This window comes from Tympanuchus pallidicinctus, unplaced genomic scaffold (assembly GCF_026119805.1).
Source record: "Tympanuchus pallidicinctus isolate F22 unplaced genomic scaffold, pur_lepc_1.0 scaffold63, whole genome shotgun sequence".
Taxonomy (NCBI): domain Eukaryota; kingdom Metazoa; phylum Chordata; class Aves; order Galliformes; family Phasianidae; genus Tympanuchus; species Tympanuchus pallidicinctus.
In genome coordinates, this window is record NW_026294784.1 from 211,666 (window position 1) to 228,922 (window position 17,257).

A 17,257-nucleotide genomic window follows, 5' to 3' on the forward strand; every position below is an offset into this window, starting at 1 on the left:
TGCTTTTCTTTGCCGTTTTATTTAAAAACAAAACAAAAAGAAAACTCCAAAATTGGGGGGGGGGGGGGGGGGGGGGGGGGTAAGGAAGGAGCTGAATTTGGGGTGGCGGGGGGGTGGGAAGGGTTGTAAATGGGGGGGGGGAAGAGGGGGGGGGGGCCGGCCGGAGCGCGGAAGCAGAGGAAGAAATACAAAACTAGAAACCTCTCAGATCCTTTTAAAAAAAGCAACTTAAAAACCTGTACAAAATGCGCTAACGTATAAATTAAAGGGGGGGCAGAAGAAGGGGGGGAGGCCGGGGGGCCGCAGCGCCGCAGCCGCAGCTCAGATTCCCCCCCCCCGCCCTCCGAGGTGGGCAGGATCCCAGCCCCCCCCCCCCCCCCCAGCCCCGGGCAGCAGAGGAGGGGGCTCAGTGCCGGGGGGGCCGCGTGTGGGGCTCCCTCTTTGGTTCCTTCCTGGGGGGACCCCTGCCTCCCCCCCGACCCCAGGGGTCACCCCGTGGGGAGGGGGGGGCACCGGCACGAGCAGCAACGGGAGAGGTGGGTGATGGCTGGAAACCGGGAGCGCTGCCCGCCCGGGACGGGGCGGGCGGGGGGCGAGAGGCTGCAGCCCCTTCCCCCCCCCCCTCCCCTCCCGGCAGACCTGGGCTGAGCGCACGCTGAGCTGTGGGGTGAGGTAGATGTGTGGTGGGAGGGGGGGCCCTGCTGCCCGGGGGGGGCCCCTCGGCCCCACGGAGGGACTGAGGAGCCCGCTGCCCCGGCTGTTGTGGGGGGGGCAGGGGACCCCACTGCGCTGGGGAGGGGCTGGAAGAACCGGGGGGGGGGGCGGGGGGCTGGGCAGAGCTGGCACTGGGGGGGCACGGCCGGCCCCAGAGCTGGAAGCAAAGAGGGGAGGGTGGCTGCCTCCCCCCCTCCCCTTGGAGACAGACAGACAGACAGACCCACAGCGTGGGCTCACGATGCGAGGGGGGAGGGGGAGTGGGGAGGCCGGGGCAGCTCAGCAACCCCAATCTTTGGTTAAAAGAGGCGCCCCCGCGGCCCCCCCTGATTGTCTTTGCGCAAGCGGGGGGGCGTGGGAGGAAGGGGGGGGAGAATAGGGGGGGGGGGGGTCAGCAGCCTCCGGGGCGCAGGGGTGAGTCTAAAGTGCCTGGCTGGCCCGTGGGGCAGAGCAGGGGGTTATTGCACTTGTCCTGCCCCCCCCCACGGCTGGGGGCAAGGGACGGCGGGGGGGAGGCATGCAGAACCCCAGGCCCCCCTGGGACAGGAATGGCCTGCAGCGGGGGGGTGGGGGGGGAGAGCAGCACCCCGGGCCTGCTGGGGGGGCTGGGGCGCCGGACCCTATTGGGGAGGGGGGGGGGTCCATCGCTGTCCCCCACCTCCCCACTCTGGCAGCAGAAGGCACGGGGGGATGGGGGGCGTCCGCAGCTTTGGGGGGCCTGGCAGGGGCCACGGGGCCGTGGAAGCACAAGGTTGGGAAGGGAGGGGGGAAGGAGGGGGCTGGGGCTGCTGCGGGGGGGGGGGGGGGGGGGGAGCCCCAACTCCCCCGGGGGGGGGGGGCTGTTTTTTGTTGTTTTTCTTCTTTTTCTTTTTTTCCTTTTTTTTTTTTTTTTTTTTTTTTGTCATTTTTTTTTCCTTTTTTATAAAACGCAGGAGGAAAAACAAAAGCCCTCCCATAGCGGGGGGGGCTGCCCTGGGGGCTGCGGGACCCCCGGCACTTCACAACCCCCCCCCTCCTCCTCCCCCCAAAAGCGTGAGCCCCTCCTCCCCACCCCCACCTTGCTGAGGAGGAGGAGGAGGAGCAGAGGCAGGGCACAAGGCGGGCAGCAGTGGTGGGGGTCCCTCGGTGCCGGCCCCCCCCCCCCCCCGCTGCTACTTGGGGTAGGGGTAGGGGAAGGCGCCGGGCTCAGAGGGCGACTCCACGGGGCCGTGGCCGTGGGTGGGTGCAGCGCCGCCGTCCTGTGGGGCAGTTGGGAAGAGGCTGGGACCCCCCTGCAGCACTGCAGGGCCTCCCCCCCCCCGCCTGTGCCCCCAGCACTCACCTCCAGTGGCACCGCGGGCGGCACGGGGGGGTACGGTGGGAGGAAGGCTCCAGGCAGGGCAGCAGCGGGCACGTACTGGGGGGGGAGGAGGAATCAGGGGGGCTGGGGAGGGGGCAGTGGGGGGGGGTCGCAGCCGGGGGGGTCCTTACCGTGCCGGCGCTGCCCAGGGAGAGGTGGCCGAGCTGCTGGGCCAGGGGGGCCACCACTGAGGGCTGGAGGGGGACGGCGTGGTCCACGGCGGGGGCCAGCACTGTGCCCTGCATGGTTCCATCAGCAAGGGGCGGGGGACAGGAGGGGTGGGGGGAGCGGGGCCGTGGGGCAGGGGGACACGGGGGGTTGGAACAGCAGGGGGATGTGGGGCTGGGATGTTCGGGCCGGGGGTGTGGGGTGTATAGAAATGGGTGGGGGCTCTGACCACGTGGCCTCCTGCTGCGCTCACCGTGGGCTGCACGAGGTAGGACTGGTGCATCCAGGTGGGGCTGTGGACCTGCAGGGCAACCAGCGGGCGGGGGGCTGCAGCCAGCCTGCAGCAGGGACCCCCATCCTGCAGGAACCCCCAGCCCGTGCTCCCATGTACCTGGTAGGAGGAGACAGGTGAGGGCAGGTAGGGAGCCAGGGCGGTGGGTGCAATCATCCTGTTGGGGGCCAGGCCGTAAGGTGCGGGGTAGAACCTGTGGGGGTGGAGGCAGTTATGGATGGAGGCTGCATCCATCTCCCCTCCCCTTCCCTCCCCTCCCACCACAACCATGGGGGCTGTGGGACGCTCACCCGTTCTGCAGCGCCGTGGCAGGTCGTAGGCCAAGGTCACGGTGCCCTAGGAAGGGACAGAGGGCTCAGAGCTGCCCCACAGTGCTGCCCCCAAGAAGCGGCCCCTCGCTGTGCCCCCATCCCACTCTCAGACCCCCATTTACCCGCGTCGCTGTCCCGAGCCCAGGCTCTCCCATTGGGCACAAACTTGCCCTGGCTCTGCCGTTTCTTCTGCCCTCCATCTGCAAACTTGCAGAGCAGGGGGTCCGGGGGGGCTGCGGGGAGGACTGTCAGTATCACCAGCCAGCGCCCAGCCCCCCGTCCCCGCACCCCAAGCCCACCTGGCACCCCTGGGGGGGTCTTGATGTATTTCCCGTTAAAGTGGGTGATGACAGCCTCGCACTTCTCCGTGGACTCCATCCTGGTGGGTGGGAGAACGGCTGGAGGGGCCCTTCTGGGTGCCCCCAGGGCCTCTGCAGCCCCTCGCTGTTCGCCCGCCCCCAGCCCCACGCAGCCCCGTACCGTGCGAAGCCCACGCCACGGCTGGCCCCGTGGGGGTCCCGCAGGATGCGGGTGGACACAACCTGCCCAAAGGGCTTCAGCAGCGCCTCCAGCTCCTGCTCGTCCACCCCCAGCGGCAGGTTGGAGATGTAGAGGTTGGTGGGGTCCTGCTCCTGTTGCTGTGGGGAGGGATCAGGGGGCAGCAGGGACGCCCGCTGGGGTGGGTCTGGATGTTGGGGTGCCCCCCATCGGGCCTTACCTTGGCCATCTGTGCCTGCACCCCGCTGGCCTTGAGAGCCGTCACTGCCTTCTGCGCTGCCGTGGGGCTGTCGAAGTCCACGAAGCCATAGCCTTGGGGAGGAGGGACAGAGTGAGAGAGACCCCCAAGCCTCCAATCCCACCCCTACCACTCAGACCCCCAAACCTCAACACCCCCACCTCCTCCTTGGACAGTAAGTGCAGCAAAAAGGCCCCAAAATGCAAACCATCCTTCCTCGTCTTCGTCCCTAAATACACTGGAAGCGACCCCACAGCTCTCTCTAATCCCCTCCCCTTAGGCCATAAAACCCAGCACTCCATTTTCCCCTTAGTCTCTACGCACAGCGAATGGGACACAAAACCCTGACACTCTTCTTTTCCCCTGAGACCCTAAACGTAGTGAAAGGGACCCCGAGACTCTGATCCCCTCCTCCTCCCAGACCCTAAATACAGCAACAGGGACCTCAAACCCCTGATACCTCCGAGCTCCCTTGCCTTTAGCACAGTTAAAACGACCCCAACTCGCTGATTTCCACCCCCCACGCCCCACTTCCATCAGACCCCAAAACCTGGACCCCTCCCGCTTTCCTCTAAACACGGTAAAAAGGACCCCCAAACCATTACCCTCTTTCCCCCTTTGTACCCTGAATACAGAAAGATGGACCCCCAGGCCCCAATTCCACCCCACCTTTGCACTTATTGGTCGTCTTGTCCAGGATGGCTTTGGTGGAGACGATCTTCCCATAACTGCACAAGGAATCAAGTATGTGGGAGGGGGATTCCAAACTGCCCCCCGCCCCCTTATCGAAGCCCCCCAAGGCCCCACTCACGGCTGACACAGCTTCACCAGGTCCTGGTCGGTGGTCCCGGGGTGCAGCCCCCGGATGTACAGATTGGTTTTGCTCAGCTGTTCGCCCGCCCCCCCGGAAGACGGGCTGGGGCTGGGGGGGCCCATGGGCTGCGACGGCGGCACATAGGGCTGCTGGGGGCGGTGGAGGGGAGGACGGTCGGTGTCACCGAGGCCCAGCGCAGGTCGGGGCCGACTCCCACTCCGGCCGCGACCCACCGGGCCCCGCCGCCCGCCCGGAGAGAGGCCCGAAGGGGCGGGCGGTGAGGCCTGGCGCGGCGGGCCCGGAGAGAAGGGCGACCTAGGCCTCGTCTCCCCCCCGCCCCACTTACCTTCTTTCCGCCCTTACTGCAGGCGAAGGCGGCCAGGCCCGGGCGCGGCGGCGGCACCGAGAGCAGCATCCCGGAGCGCGCGGCGGGGCGGGCGGCTCCGCCTGACGTGACGCGGGATCCGGGGCGGGCCCCGGCAGGCGGCTGCGGCCTAGCAGTGAAGGGCTCGGGGAGCGGCCCGCTCCGCTCCTTAAGGGGATTTCTGGGGACACAACCCCACGCTCGGGGAGTCCGGTAACCGGGACCTGCAACGGCCGCGGCCTATAAGCAGGGCGCGGTCCCTTTAAGACCGCAAAGCTCCGCCCCCCGCCGCCATTACCGCCACAGCGGAGGCGGTCGCACCGTATCCATGGGCGCAGCCATTTTGGAGCTGTCGGTCACGTGTCTCTCCGCCATCTTGGCACCTCCCACCCCCACCGCGTGACTCTGGCTGAAGGCGGGCGGGGGGCCGCCATCTTGGCGCCTCGCGCGGTTCTCCTTCGGGCCCAGAAGGAAGGAGCGGGTTTGGGGGCAGCGGGGCCTCCGTGGGGTGGGGGGCGCCGGGAGGAGTCTGTGGGGCAGGAGAGGGTCCTCAGCAGGGGTCATAGGGCAGGGTAACGGGTCCCAGGAACCCTTGGGGTCTCCTGTGGGGCTGAGGTAGGATGTGCGGCCTGACCCGTGCCCCACAGAGGGCCCCTGCGGGCCGTGGAACCGCAGCGTGCCGTCCGTCCCCCCCCACGGCCTGGGGGCAGGGCTGCGTGTCAGGGCGGCCGTCCCCATCCAGGCTCTTTGTGCTGGGATTGTTCTGGCTCTTTCGGGGCGGCCTCGGGGCTGTGCTGAGCCAGGCCCTGGGCAGCGACCCGCTGACTCACGCCATGTGTGGGGCTGCTGAGCTGGCAGGGACGTGGGGCCCGGCCCCCCCCCCCCCCCACTGCAGCAGGGCTGGGGGCAGCTCCAATTCCACGGCCCCTCCTGTCCTCTCCTGCTGCCTGCAGAACTGGGCATCCCTGGCACTGCAGCATGAGCAGGGCTGGCCTCATCTGCTGCCCCCCCCCCCCTTTCATCTCTGCATTCCCTCCTTTCATCTCTGCCTTTCATCTCCCACCTGAGCACCTCGTGTTGGTTGTCGTGGCAACACCCCAAAGTGCCCCTGCTTGTTGCCATGGCACCCACAGCATCCTGGGGTGCCCGAGCCCAATTTCAAGCCCCTGCAGCTCCTGCCACGGCTGTGCCCTGCTGGCAGACCCCTCGTGTGTTTTGGGGATGCCCTGGGTGCAGGCACCCTCCCCAAATCGAGGAGGGTTGGCAGGACCAGGGGCTGGGAGGCGCCCCTGCCACAGGCATCCTCTGTGCTTGCCTTGGTCCTGCAGCTGCACCATGGCCATAGGGGAGGTAAGACCTCGCGAGCTGCGTGACCCCAGCCCCCCCCACCCCCAAGCCCTGGCTGTGAGGCCCTGGGGTCCGTCCCTACCAGGGGATTGAGGCTCGTGGCCCTCGTAGCCTGTGGTCCCGGCCCTGAGCCCTGCTGGGGGGCTCCCTGTGTGCCCCTAGAGGGGAGCTCCGTTCCTGCGCTGCTGCAGTTGCCATGGTGACCCCATTGCCAAGGTGCCCTGTTGCCAAGACGCCCTTTGTCACCGTGGTTGCTGAGGCATCAGTTACCATGGCAGCCCCCATCTGTCATCACTGACACCCCATCGTTTCGGTGCCAAATTGTTGAAGGGTCTCATCAGCGTGACACCCCATGGCACCCCGTCGTCATGACTTCCCCTTCGTGCCCACAGGAGCTGCACAGCGGGCGCTTCTGGCGGGAGGTGTTGGCCGAGGCTGTGGCAACGCTCATCTTTACTGGGGTGGTCCTGGGAGCCTCAGCTGCCCCCAGCCCCCTGGTGCCAGCCCTGGCCGGGGGGCTGGCGGCTGCGACACTGAGCTGCACCCTCGGAGCGCCCCAGACCAACCCAGCGCTCACCCTGGCGCTGCTCTGCACCCACAAACTGGGTGCCCTGCGTGGGGCTGCAGCGCTGCTGGCGCAATGTGCCGGGGCTGTGCTGGCTGCCACGGCTGCACGCCTGGCGCTGCCGGATGACAGCGCAATGGTCAGCAGGGTGAGCCTCCCCGTCCCGGTGCCCCTCCCGGTGCCGGTGGGTGCTGAGGCTCTGCTGTGCCCGCAGGTGAGTGCGGCAGGGACAGCGGGGCAGGCGTTGTGCTGGGAGACCTTTGCCACCTTCCAGCTGGCGCTCACCGTCTTTGCCTCCACCGACCACGCGGCTGCCCCCACCGGGCTGGCCCTGGGCTGTGCCATCGTTGCTGGAGCTCTGGCTGCGGTAAGGACCCCCCAGTGCCCCCCGTCTGTGGCCCCCTGGCCCGGCCAGTCCTGACCTGCTCCCCCAGGGGCCGTTCTCGGGGGGCAGCATGAACCCGGCCCGCTCACTGGGGCCTGCCGTCGTCACCGGCATCTGGGACAATCACTGGGTGAGTCACAGAACTGCTGGTTCCCCCAGAAAACCCACTGTGGGGATGGGCTCCCGTCCCATCCTCCCCCAGGACAGCAGTCCCTGCCCCCCCCTTCAGTCACTCCCCCTGAGTCACCCTCACGGCATCCCCAGATGGGCTCCTCCCGGTCCCCCATCACAGCACAGGTCCCCCCCCCCCCCATCCTTTGGCCCTCCTGCTCCATCCCAAACGTGGTTCCCTCCTCACCCCTGGAGCAGCTCCCCCTGGTCAGTCTCCATCCCTCTTGTGGGCCCCGCATCCCCTGGCAGCCCCTGACCCCTGTGCCACCCTGGGTATCCCTGCTCCTACTGCTCCCACTGACCTCCCCCAGGTGTACTGGCTGGGACCGGTGCTGGGTGCCGTGCTGGCTGGGCTCTGCTACGAGTTCATCTTCAGCCCTGGTGCCTCCCGGGAGAAGCTGTGTGCCTGCCTCACCTGCCGGGACGTGGCACTGGTGGAGACCACCAGCCCTTCCCCCTCCTCACCTTCCACTGCCCCCCTCAGTGCTGCTCGTACCCCCCCGGCCTCCCAGGGCCAGGGCACGGCCTGATGGGAGAACCGGGGGGCTCTGCACTCTTGCCGCCTTCTCCCCCCCCCTCAAAGCATCTTCTTCCCCGTGGGGATTAAAGGCGGCTTTGGACCAGAGATGAGCATGGAGTGGTGCTGTGGGATGGGGGGGGGGGGGGTCTGAGTGCACGGGGTCACTGCAGGGCCTCTCCTTGCACTCCCCCCATGCCGTACCCCCCGTTGGCCCCGCGGTGGGGGCTGGGGGGCTGCTCCTGCCTTGTGTGGGCGCTGAGCGCAGCAAAGCCTTTTGTCGGAGCCTCTGCAGCCCCGGCAGATTCCTGCGGGCGCCAATGGCCGCGCTCGGCCCTAATCCCCCCCCGGCCGGGGGCTTAGTGCCTGCTAAGCCAGCCTGAATGCACCAGAGCCAGGCGGGGGGGTGGGGGGGAGCAGCGGCAGCCCCCGGGGGGGCACCTGCACCCCTGTGATGTGGGGCTGGGCATGGGGCACCTGCAGCCCCCACGATGTGTGGGGTTGGGGCAGGCTGGCTCCCAGTGCTGCCCTCCCATAGTGCCCCCCAGATGCTGGCTGGGGGGCGGAGGGGTGTCACAGTGTTGCCCACAGCCCCAAGTATGTTGTTGACCCTGGGCCCTATAGAGGGTGCCTATGGGTCAGAGCCACCCCCCAGCCGGCATCCCCAAGGGTGGGGGACGCAGCTCTGGGGGGTCCCCACTCTGTCGGGGCGGTGGAACCACACCTGAGGGGGGCACCGGGGTCCCGCACAGCACCTCGCCCACCCCACATCCCGGGCAGCGAAGCAGTTAAGGGGGGGTGGCGGTGGTGGGGTCCCACCCCCGGGGCCGGCTGGGGGGGGGCTTATAAAGGTGGGTGCGGGCGGCCCCCGGGAGGGGAGCGGGGCCGCAGCGGGGCCGGGCCATGCGGGAGCTGCGCTCGTCCTCCTTCTGGAGGGCCATCCTGGCCGAGTTCCTGGGCAGCCTCCTCTACACCCTGCTGGGGCTGGGGGCTTCGCTGCGCTGGGCCCCGGGCCCCCACGGGGTCCTGGGGTCCGCCTTGGCCTTCGGGCTGGCCCAAGCCACCCTGGTGCAGGCGCTGGGGCACGTCAGCGGCGGGCACATCAACCCGGCCGTCACGCTGGCCTTCCTGCTGGCCTCGCAGCTCTCCCTGCCCCGCGCCCTGGGCTACCTGCTGGCTCAGCTGCTGGGTGCCCTGGCGGGGGCCGGCATCCTCTATGGGGTGACACCGGCCGCCGTGCGCGGCACGCTGGGCCTCAGTGCGGTGAGCGGGGCGGGGGGGTGGGGGCTCCGGGGGCAGAATGGGGGGCTTGGAGGAGGGGGAGGAGAGAACAGGGGGCTGCGGTGGGGGGAAGCGGGTGGGCTGGGGGCGTCTGGGACTCGCGGGGGTGGCCGAAGGGAAATAGGGACTTGGGGAGAGGGGAGAAGGTGTGATGGGTTGATGGGGAATTGGGCAGCCGAGGTCTGGGAGGCTGGGAGCCGGCGCTGAGCCCCTCTCCCCCACAGCTGCACCCCAGCGTGGGCCCGGGCCAGGGCACGGTGGTGGAGCTGCTGCTGACGGCTCAGTTCATCCTCTGCGTCTTCGCCAGCTTCGACGACCGCCATGACGGGCGCCCTGGCTCTGCGGCGCTGCCCGTTGGCTTCTCCCTCACCCTCGGCCACCTCTTCGGGGTAAGGGGGGGGTGGCAGCTCCGCGGGACGGGGGGGGGGCACCCGGCACCCACCGCCCCCTCCTTCCCCGCAGATCCCGTACACTGGTGCTGGCATGAACCCTGCGCGCTCCTTTGCCCCCGCCGTCATCACCCGCAACTTCGCCAACCACTGGGTAAGTGGGGAGGGCGCTGTGGCCCGGCCCGGTCCGTTCCAGCCCATCCCCGTCCTGCCCCAGTCCACCCCGCTCTGCCTCAACCCGCTGCCATCCCATCCCAGTCCCATCCCAGTGCACCTCAGCTCAACCCGATCCGTCCCAATCTCGTCCCAGCGCATCCCAGTCCGACCCCGGTCCTTTTCAGCCTAACCCAACCCCCCCCCCCCGTCCCAGCCCACCCCGGTCCCATTCCTCTCCATCCCATCCCATCCACAACCCCGCCGGCTGCAGAAGCCCCGAGGGTTCCCCGCCGCGGGGGGTCGCATCCCTTATCGCCCCACTCCTCGGGCTCAGTGATGGCTGCACGGGGGGGTGGCGGCCGCCCCTCTATCGGGTCGGGGGGGGTCGGATGTGGGACCCCTTGGCCGCCCCCTCCCACGCCGCCCCCCGCAGGTGTTCTGGGCGGGTCCGCTGCTGGGCGCGGCGCTGGCGGCCCTGCTGTACGAGCTGGCGCTGTGTCCGCGGGCGCGCAGCATGGCGGAGCGCCTGGCCGTGCTGCGGGGGGAGCCGCCCGCCGCCGCGCCGCCCCCCGAACCGCCGGCGGAACCGCTGGAGCTGAAGACGCAGGGGCTGTAGGGCCGCCCCCCAGTCCCAGCCCCAAACCCGGGGCCGCCTTTGCTGTGTCGGGGCCGCCGATGCGGTGCGTGTGGTGCGTGCGTGTGTGTGCGGGGCGGCGGGAGCGCGGCGGCCAACGGCACCCGACGGCCGGCCCCGCCCCGCCGCGGCGGGAGCTCCGTGTTCGGTGAATTAAACCTACGCTTTATTTTGGTAACCGCTCTCGGAGGGCGGGGGGGGGGCGGAGGGGAGGCGGGGGGCACCGCGTGCGGGGGGGGAGCGCGGAGCGGCGCCTTCCCGCGCCCGAGGCGATGCCCCGCCCAGGGGGAGGGGCCACCGTGCAGCCTGAGCCGCTCTTAAAAGGGCAACGTCGAGGTGATCGCGGGGTGGGGAGTGGGGAGCAGCTCGGTGGGGGGAGAGCGGGGGTGTAGGAGTGGGCGCCCCGAGGGGGGATGAGGGAGGAGAAGGGTGCTGCGGTGCGTGGCCTCCGCTTGTAGCGGGCGGTGGGCGGAGGGGGGGAGCTGACCGGCTCTGTTCTGGAGTTTCCGCTTTAAGGCCTCCGGCGGGGGACGGCGGGAGGGGCGGGGCGGGGCGGGGCGGGAGCCGCGGGAACTGGGCCGGTTGTGTAACGGCAGCGGGAGCGTGCGGGGCTGGGGGCTTTCGGTACCGGGATCGGGATCGGGATCGGGATCGCGATCGCGGCCCGGACCCTCAGAGCCGCCCGGTGCCCCGGGACCGGGGTCGGGCCGCTCCGCCCCGCCGGGTCTTGCCCGGCTCCCCGCGCCCGCCCCGCGCTGCATGGACTGGTACATGATGAACTGCGAGCTGCTGGCCACCTGCAGCGCCCTGGGCTACCTGGAGGGCGACGTGTACCACCGCGAGCCCGACTGCCTCGGTACGGCACGGGGAATGGGGGGGAGGGGGAAGAAACCGGGCGGATGCGGAGTTCTGAGCGCCCCTCCCGCAGAGAGCGTGAAGGATCTGATCCGGTACCTCCGGCACGAGGACGAGAGCCGCGACGTGCGGCAGCAGCTGGGAGCAGCGCAGATCCTGCAGAACGATCTGCTGCCGCTGCTCGTTCAGTACCCGCGGGACCGGAGCCTTTTCGATGCCGTCGTCAGGTACCGGGCAGCTGCGGGGACGGCGCGGGGCTGCGCTCCCACGTGGGCAGCGGTCCCGAGTCCAGCGCCCCCAACTGCCCCCCGTAGGCTGATGGTGAACCTGACGCAGCCGGCGCTGCTCTGCTTTGGCAAAGTGCCGTCGGACGCCACCGCCCGGCACCACTTCCTGCAGGTGCTGTCCTACCTGCAGGCGTACAAAGAGGTGAGGGTGCAGCCGCGGGGTGACTCCGGGTGGGGGGTCTTCAAACCCCCCCCAGACACACAGAGCTCACCAAGGGTTTTTTATGCAGGCGTTCGCCAGTGAGAAGGTGTTTGGGGTGCTGAGCGAGAAGCTGTACGAAGTGCTGCAGCTGGTGGGTGCTGGGGGTCCGGGGGGGGTCAATGCGGCTGAGGGTCAGGGGGCAGCTATGGGGCTGGGGTCTGGGGAGGTCTGTGGGAGTTCTGACAGCCGTGCACTGCAGGACTGGGAGCAGAGGCAGGAGGAGGACGCGCTGCTGATCGAGCGGATCCTGCTGCTGGTGCGCAATGTGCTGCACGTGCCCCCCGACCCCGCTGCAGAGCAGGTAATGGGAGGGGAGGGGGGTACAGACCCAGGGATCCCCACGGGAAGGTGCCCTGCATGCTGCCCCCGCCCTGTGCCGCCCCCCAGGGTGTGGATGGCGATGCCAGCGTGCACGACCGCGTGCTGTGGGCTCTGCACATCAGTGGCATGGACGACCTGCTCAAGTTCCTGGCCAGCACGCCGGCTGAGCAGCAGTGGGCTCTGCACGTCCTCGAGATCGTCTCCCTCATGTTCCGTGACCAGGTGGGCGTGGGGGGTGCAGGGCCCACCCCCGGCCCCCATCCGGCCGCGCTGAACCCCCCGCCCCACAGAGCCCGGAGCAGCTGGCAGCGCTGGGTCAGGGGCGGGCAGGCGCCGAGTGCGGGGAGGAGACGCGGGAGCTGCAGAGCCTGCGGCAGCGGGAGCAAGCAGAGCAGAGAGCGCGGGCGCTGCAGCGTCCGTCCAGGTGGGAAGGGCGCTGGAGGGGGGCAGAACCCTGTGGTAGGGCCAGCATTGCTCATCTCGTGCGTTCCTCCCTCCAGACACTCCCGTTTCCGCGGTTCCTATGTCATCCAGGGGCTGAAGGCCATCGGGGAGCACGATGTTGTCTTCCATAAGGGGCTGCACAACGTGAGTATGGGGATGGGGAGCACGGGGGGGGCTCGGAACGGCGTCGAGGGGCTCGCAGTGGTGCTGAGGGGGCACAGCTCGTGCTCTCCTCTCTCCCCCCAGCTGCAGAGCTACAGCCACGACCTGGGCAAGGAGACGCGCCGGGTGCCGCGGCGTCGCTGGGCCCCCCCTGAGCCGGGACCCCCCCGGCGCTCCGCCCGCAACGTCCGGCTCTTCCTGAGCTGCTTCTGCCAGGACTTCCTGGAGGACTGCTACAACCGCCTGATGCTGCTGGTCAAGGTGAGGGTGGGAGTCGTCCCCCCCCACTTCAGGCCAGCCCCCACCCGGGGTCCCCCCGGTGCTGAGTTCCCCCGCGCGCCCCCCAGGACCAATTGCTGCGGGAGAAGGCGCAGCAGCACGATGAGACGTACTACCTGTGGGCCACCGCCTTCTTCATGGCCTTCAACCGTGGCCGGGGGTTCCGTGCTGAGCTGGTGTCGGAGACGGTGAGCGTGCGTGCCTTTCACTTCATCGAGCAGCACCTCACCAACTACTACGAGATGGCCCTGATGGACAAGAAGGAGGCGGCCACCTGGGCGCGCAGGTGGGGGTCGCAGCCTCCTCTTTGGCCCCAAGCCCCCCCAGCACTGCCTGAGCACCCCGTCCCTCCTGCAGGATGCACCTGGCCCTGAAGGCGTACCAGGAGCTGCTGCGCACGGTGCAGGAGATGGACCGCAGCGCAGAGCCGGCGGTGCGGGACAGCAGTCAGGTCATCAAGAGTGAGTCCGTCCCTTTGTCCATCCGTGCGTTCATCATCCATGGCTCTGTCCGTCTGTCCGTGCCTCTGTCCGTCTGCACGGCTCTCTTTCCTCGTGTCTCTCTATCCGCGTCTTTGTCCGTGCGCCAATCTCTCGCCGTCCATCTGTCCGTCCCCCTGTCCAACCACTCACGCATCCGTCTGTCTGTCCACACTGCCCCTGTCCCCCCGCCACCCCCCAGACCACATCTTCTATCTGATGGAGTACCGGGAGCTGCTCCTCGCGCTCTTTCGGAAGTTCGATGAGACGAAGCAGCCTCGTGCCTTCCTGCGGGACCTGGTGGAGACGGCGCATCTCTTCCTGCAAATGCTGGAGCGCTTCTGCCGCGGCCGCTCCGGCCTCGTGGTGCAGGTGGGCTGGGGTCTCCAAGGCTCCGCGTGGGTCCCTGCGGTCCCTCCTGACCCTCCTCCCCTCCTTCGTCATGCAGAGCAAACGTGTGAGGAGGAAGAAGAAGCCCCGTGCCTCTGCAGCGCCGCAGCCGCCGGGCGCAGCCGAGCTGGAGGAGCTGTGGGCAGCGGTGGCCCAACAACTCCAGGACTGCCTGCAGGTAGGGACGGGCCCTGCTGTGAGGGGTGGCCGTGGGGCGCTGGGTGACACAGTGACCCCCCCAGGGCACGGTGCCGCTCCCTGAGGACGTGGTGCCTTTTGACGCTGCCTCGGAGACCCCGGTGGAGGAGCAGCGCGCGGTGGCTCTGCTGCGCATCCAGGAGTGCCTGCGGGAGGGGGGGGCCCCCCAGGCCCTGCGGCTGCTGCGCTCTGCCAGGTACCCCCAGCCCCATCCCACCCCTCAGGATGTGGGGGTGCGGTGCCAACCTCTGCCCTCCACACAGGGAAGTGTGGCCTGAAGGGGATGTTTTCGGCCCCCCCGGCGCGGAGCCCGCCGAGGAGACGCAGCTGCTGCGTGAGATCTGCTTTGCTGCGCTGCCCCGTGAGTGCGCGGCCCTGTCCCGTGGCAGTGGGGTCTGGGGGAGCTCTGGGCCCCTAACGCTGCCCCCCACAGGGCCCGCCCCCTCCCCCGAGGCTGAGGAGCCGGAGGAGCCCGAGGAAGAGGAGGAGGAAGAGGAGGAGGAGGAAGAGGCAGTGCGGGTGTCAGAGAAGGAGTTCAATTTCATGGACTACCTGAAGCGGTGAGGAGAGCCTCCAAGAGGGGGCGGGGGGCGCAGGGAGGGCAGCGCGGTGCTGGTCACCAATTATGTGGGGGGGGGGGGTTCCAGGTTTGCCTGCGTGCCTGTGGTCCGTGCCTGCGCACTGCTGCTGCGGGGCTACGCACAGAACAGCGCCCGCACCAACCACTGTGCTGCACGGCTGCTGCACCGCCTCTCCCGCCAGCTGCGCATGGAGGCGCTGCTCTTCCAGCTCTCCCTCTTCACCCTCTTCCAACGCCTCCTCAGCGACCCCGGCGCCCAGCAGGTGAGGCGCAGCCCCAACTCCCCCCTGCACCCCCACCCCGATTCCGGCCCGGTGCAATCCTGCTGCCCTCACCTCTCTGTTCCACCCCCAGGAGCTGGTGGCCTTGGCCAAATATATCCTGGGTAAGTTCTTCGCGCTGGCAGCCACCAACAAGAAGGCGTTCGTGGAGCTGCTCTTCTGGAAGAACGCTACGGCTGTGCGCGAGATGAGTGAGGGCTACAGCTCCCTGAGGGATGGGGAGGGGTGAGTGGGCCGGGGGGGCTGGGGGGCTGAGAGAGGGGCAGGGGGCACGGGGAGAGGGCTGTGGGCTGGGAGAAGAGCTCTGACTTCCCCTCATCACTCCTTTGCCCAGCGCTGGAGCACGTCGGACCCCCGCCTGGAGCCCACAGGAGGAGCAGGCGCTGCGGGAGCTGTTCTGGAAGTATAAGGAGGCAGAAGGTACGGGGGCGCCGTGGGGGGCAGGGGGTGGCATGGACCCTTCTCGCAGCCCCCGCTCCCACAGGTCAGGACATCATTGCCTCCATCCTGGCGGAGCTGCCTGGCCGCACGCGGCGGCAGGTGGTGCAGCAGTTGGTGCGCATGGGGCTGGCGGGCAGCGCCAGGGACTTCCCACGGCCGAGGTGGGGATGAGACCCCAAGTGGGGACCCCCGTGATGGGGAGCACTGTGTGCCCAGGTGGGCACCCAGGGTTGTGTCCTCCCCCCCCCAGGAAGGGCACCAATATTGTGCTGTGGACGGAGGAGCAGGAGCTGGAGCTGGAGCGGCTCTTTGAGGAGTTCAGGGGATCGGATGGTGAGCGGGTTCCAAGGGGAAGGGTGTGGGGGGGGGGGGGGTCCAACACCCTGCCGACCACCCACACTGACACCCCCCCCCCACAGACATCCTGGGGAACATCATGAAGAACCTGACGGCACGGCGCTCACGGGCACGGGTGGTGGAGAAGCTGCTGGCAATGGGGTTGGTGGCAGAGCGCAAGGAGCTGCACAAGAAGCGCCGGAGGAAGAGCTGCGGCCCCCAGACGGTACGTGGGTTGGGGGGCCGGGGGGCTCCAATCCAGGGGTGCTGTTCCCCTTCCCCTCCTCTCAAGGCACCCAGGCGTTACGGTCCCTGCAGGGTGAGGCAGATGCTGCAGCGGTGTCAGCCCATAACAGCTCTGCTGAGGACAGCGAGGAGGAGGAAGAGGAGGAGGAGGAGGAAGGTGAAGCAGAGGATGACCCCACGGAGGAGCCCTGGGACCCCCAGGAGGGGACGGGGCTGGCCCTGGTGCAGCGCCTGCAGCAGGAAGGTGGGTGGGAGCAAGGGGATGTGACCCCACCGCCCCTCAGGCTTGACCCCAATCCTTTGGGTCAGTGGGGCTGCACTCTGACTCCGCCGTCCCCAGGGCTGGAGGGGCCCCTGCGGTGGCTGCAGAACTGCCTGAGGAGGACGGCGAGGGACCGTGAGACAGAAGGTGAGCGGGGCTGGGGGGGCACAGGGCTGGGGATGGGGAAGGGGCCGGGCTGACAGCGCTTCCCCCCCCCCAGGGATGTCCTTCCCAGTGCCGTTGGTGCCACTCTCAGAGGAGAACGAAGATGCCATGGAGGACCGGGGCTTCCGTGCTCTGCTGCGGGAGGTGGGGCTGCGGCCCCCTGCCAACGAGCAGGTGATGCCCCTGTCCCCATCTCTGTCCCCATTGCTCCTGGCACAGCCCACAGCATCCCCCCTCTGTCCCCAGGAGTCCTTCTGGCGCATCCCTGCTGCCCTCACCCCACAGCAGCTGCGCCGTGCGGCCGCCTCCGTCACCCCCCCGAGCCCTCAGGGGCCACCCCAGGAGCTGCCAGCAGCACCACAGGAGCCCGCTGGAGGGGAAGGCGTGGGCCGGGGCTCTGGGAGCAGTGTGACGGGTGCAGGAACCTCCCCTGAGCCCCTCTGCCCCACAGCAGAGCCGCTGCCCTCCCCGCTGGGGTCGGACTCAGAGAGGTGAGGCTGGGGTCCCACGTGCTGACCCTACAACGCTCACATGAGTGAGGTCCTCGCTCATGGCGGGGTGGGGGCCGTGGCCTCGGGGTTCTCGCGGTGCCCCCGTGGGCTCTGCTGACTCTACAAACCCCCACAGCGAGGAGCCCCTCGCCATCCCCGCACCATCAGGCAGCAAACGGCGGTGGCAGCTCGACAGCGAGGATGAGGATGGTGACGTGGGTGGGTGCAGCCCCTCCCCTGGTTGTGGGGGGGCTTTTCCTCCCTTCTGCCCCTTCCCCTGACCCCTTCCGCTCCCGTAGAGGCAGAGCTGCTCCCCCTGGCTCCCCCGTCAGGGGAGGATGAGGACCCCCACCCCATGGGCAGAAGAAAACGCGTCTGCCGCCTTCTGGAGGAGGAGGAAGAGGAGGAAGATTGAGGTTCCCCGGGACAGCAGTCCCTGCAATGCCCCCGCTCTGCTGTTGGGGCTTTTTGTACAGGTTTATCGGTTTTGGGGGCTCTCTGTGGGTTTTTAAGTTCTTTTTAAAGGCGCGGTGCTTTTCCTTCCCTTGTCCCCATTTTACCTTTTCACCGGGGTTTGGATTTAGGGTTTGTTTGTTTGTTTCTGACACTGTTTTACATCGGGAACGGCACCAAATAAATCAATGCACGAAGTCTC

General features: G+C 68.7%; 4 protein-coding genes across 9 annotated transcripts; 3 read left to right on the forward strand and 1 right to left on the reverse strand.

The window, feature by feature from the left end:
- Window positions 1-1,764: 1,764 nt before the first annotated feature.
- On the reverse strand, window positions 1,765-4,898 carry RBMS2 (RNA binding motif single stranded interacting protein 2). Its single transcript, XM_052665247.1, has 13 exons — window positions 4,721-4,898; window positions 4,372-4,523; window positions 4,230-4,288; window positions 3,543-3,634; window positions 3,305-3,462; window positions 3,124-3,203; window positions 2,929-3,057; window positions 2,804-2,849; window positions 2,613-2,706; window positions 2,475-2,522; window positions 2,185-2,292; window positions 2,036-2,110; window positions 1,765-1,952 (listed from the first exon to the last, which is right to left on the reverse strand). Exons 1-13 carry the CDS (start codon window positions 4,787-4,789, stop codon window positions 1,866-1,868), a joined length of 1,197 nt encoding a protein of 398 aa, XP_052521207.1. The 5' UTR covers window positions 4,790-4,898; the 3' UTR covers window positions 1,765-1,865.
- Window positions 4,899-5,121: 223 nt separating this feature from the next.
- LOC128071965 (aquaporin-2-like) lies at window positions 5,122-7,825 on the forward strand. 4 transcript variants are annotated; one of them, XM_052665245.1, is made up of 5 exons: window positions 5,122-6,088; window positions 6,478-6,798; window positions 6,865-7,017; window positions 7,085-7,165; window positions 7,518-7,825. In XM_052665245.1, exons 1-5 carry the CDS (start codon window positions 5,717-5,719, stop codon window positions 7,734-7,736), a joined length of 1,146 nt encoding a protein of 381 aa, XP_052521205.1. In that variant the 5' UTR covers window positions 5,122-5,716; the 3' UTR covers window positions 7,737-7,825. The 4 variants fall into 4 exon arrangements, with proteins under 4 accessions (XP_052521205.1, XP_052521204.1, XP_052521203.1 ...); XM_052665244.1 differs by having other exon boundaries at window positions 6,478-7,017; XM_052665243.1 differs by having other exon boundaries at window positions 7,085-7,631.
- An 801-nt stretch (window positions 7,826-8,626) lies between these two features.
- LOC128071964 (lens fiber major intrinsic protein) lies at window positions 8,627-10,176 on the forward strand. Its single transcript, XM_052665240.1, has 4 exons — window positions 8,627-8,986; window positions 9,229-9,393; window positions 9,467-9,547; window positions 9,983-10,176. The coding sequence occupies exons 1-4, from the start codon at window positions 8,627-8,629 to the stop codon at window positions 10,163-10,165; spliced, it is 789 nt and encodes a 262-aa protein (XP_052521200.1). The 3' UTR covers window positions 10,166-10,176.
- Window positions 10,177-10,754: 578 nt separating this feature from the next.
- Window positions 10,755-17,253, forward strand: TIMELESS (timeless circadian regulator). 3 transcript variants are annotated; one of them, XM_052665235.1, is made up of 28 exons: window positions 10,755-11,039; window positions 11,112-11,265; window positions 11,353-11,467; window positions 11,556-11,618; window positions 11,727-11,828; window positions 11,915-12,070; window positions 12,139-12,272; window positions 12,349-12,436; window positions 12,539-12,715; window positions 12,802-13,019; window positions 13,091-13,194; window positions 13,415-13,584; window positions 13,661-13,780; window positions 13,845-13,996; window positions 14,064-14,161; window positions 14,234-14,360; window positions 14,448-14,643; window positions 14,735-14,886; window positions 14,996-15,081; window positions 15,131-15,263; window positions 15,353-15,435; window positions 15,522-15,664; window positions 15,757-15,928; window positions 16,025-16,093; window positions 16,167-16,285; window positions 16,358-16,602; window positions 16,739-16,821; window positions 16,902-17,253. In XM_052665235.1, the coding sequence occupies exons 1-28, from the start codon at window positions 10,943-10,945 to the stop codon at window positions 17,015-17,017; spliced, it is 3,672 nt and encodes a 1,223-aa protein (XP_052521195.1). In that variant the 5' UTR covers window positions 10,755-10,942; the 3' UTR covers window positions 17,018-17,253. The 3 variants fall into 3 exon arrangements, with proteins under 3 accessions (XP_052521195.1, XP_052521197.1, XP_052521198.1); XM_052665237.1 differs by having other exon boundaries at window positions 15,146-15,263; XM_052665238.1 differs by lacking the exons at window positions 16,358-16,602; window positions 16,739-16,821; window positions 16,902-17,253 and having other exon boundaries at window positions 15,767-15,928; window positions 16,167-16,276.
- Window positions 17,254-17,257: the final 4 nt, after the last annotated feature.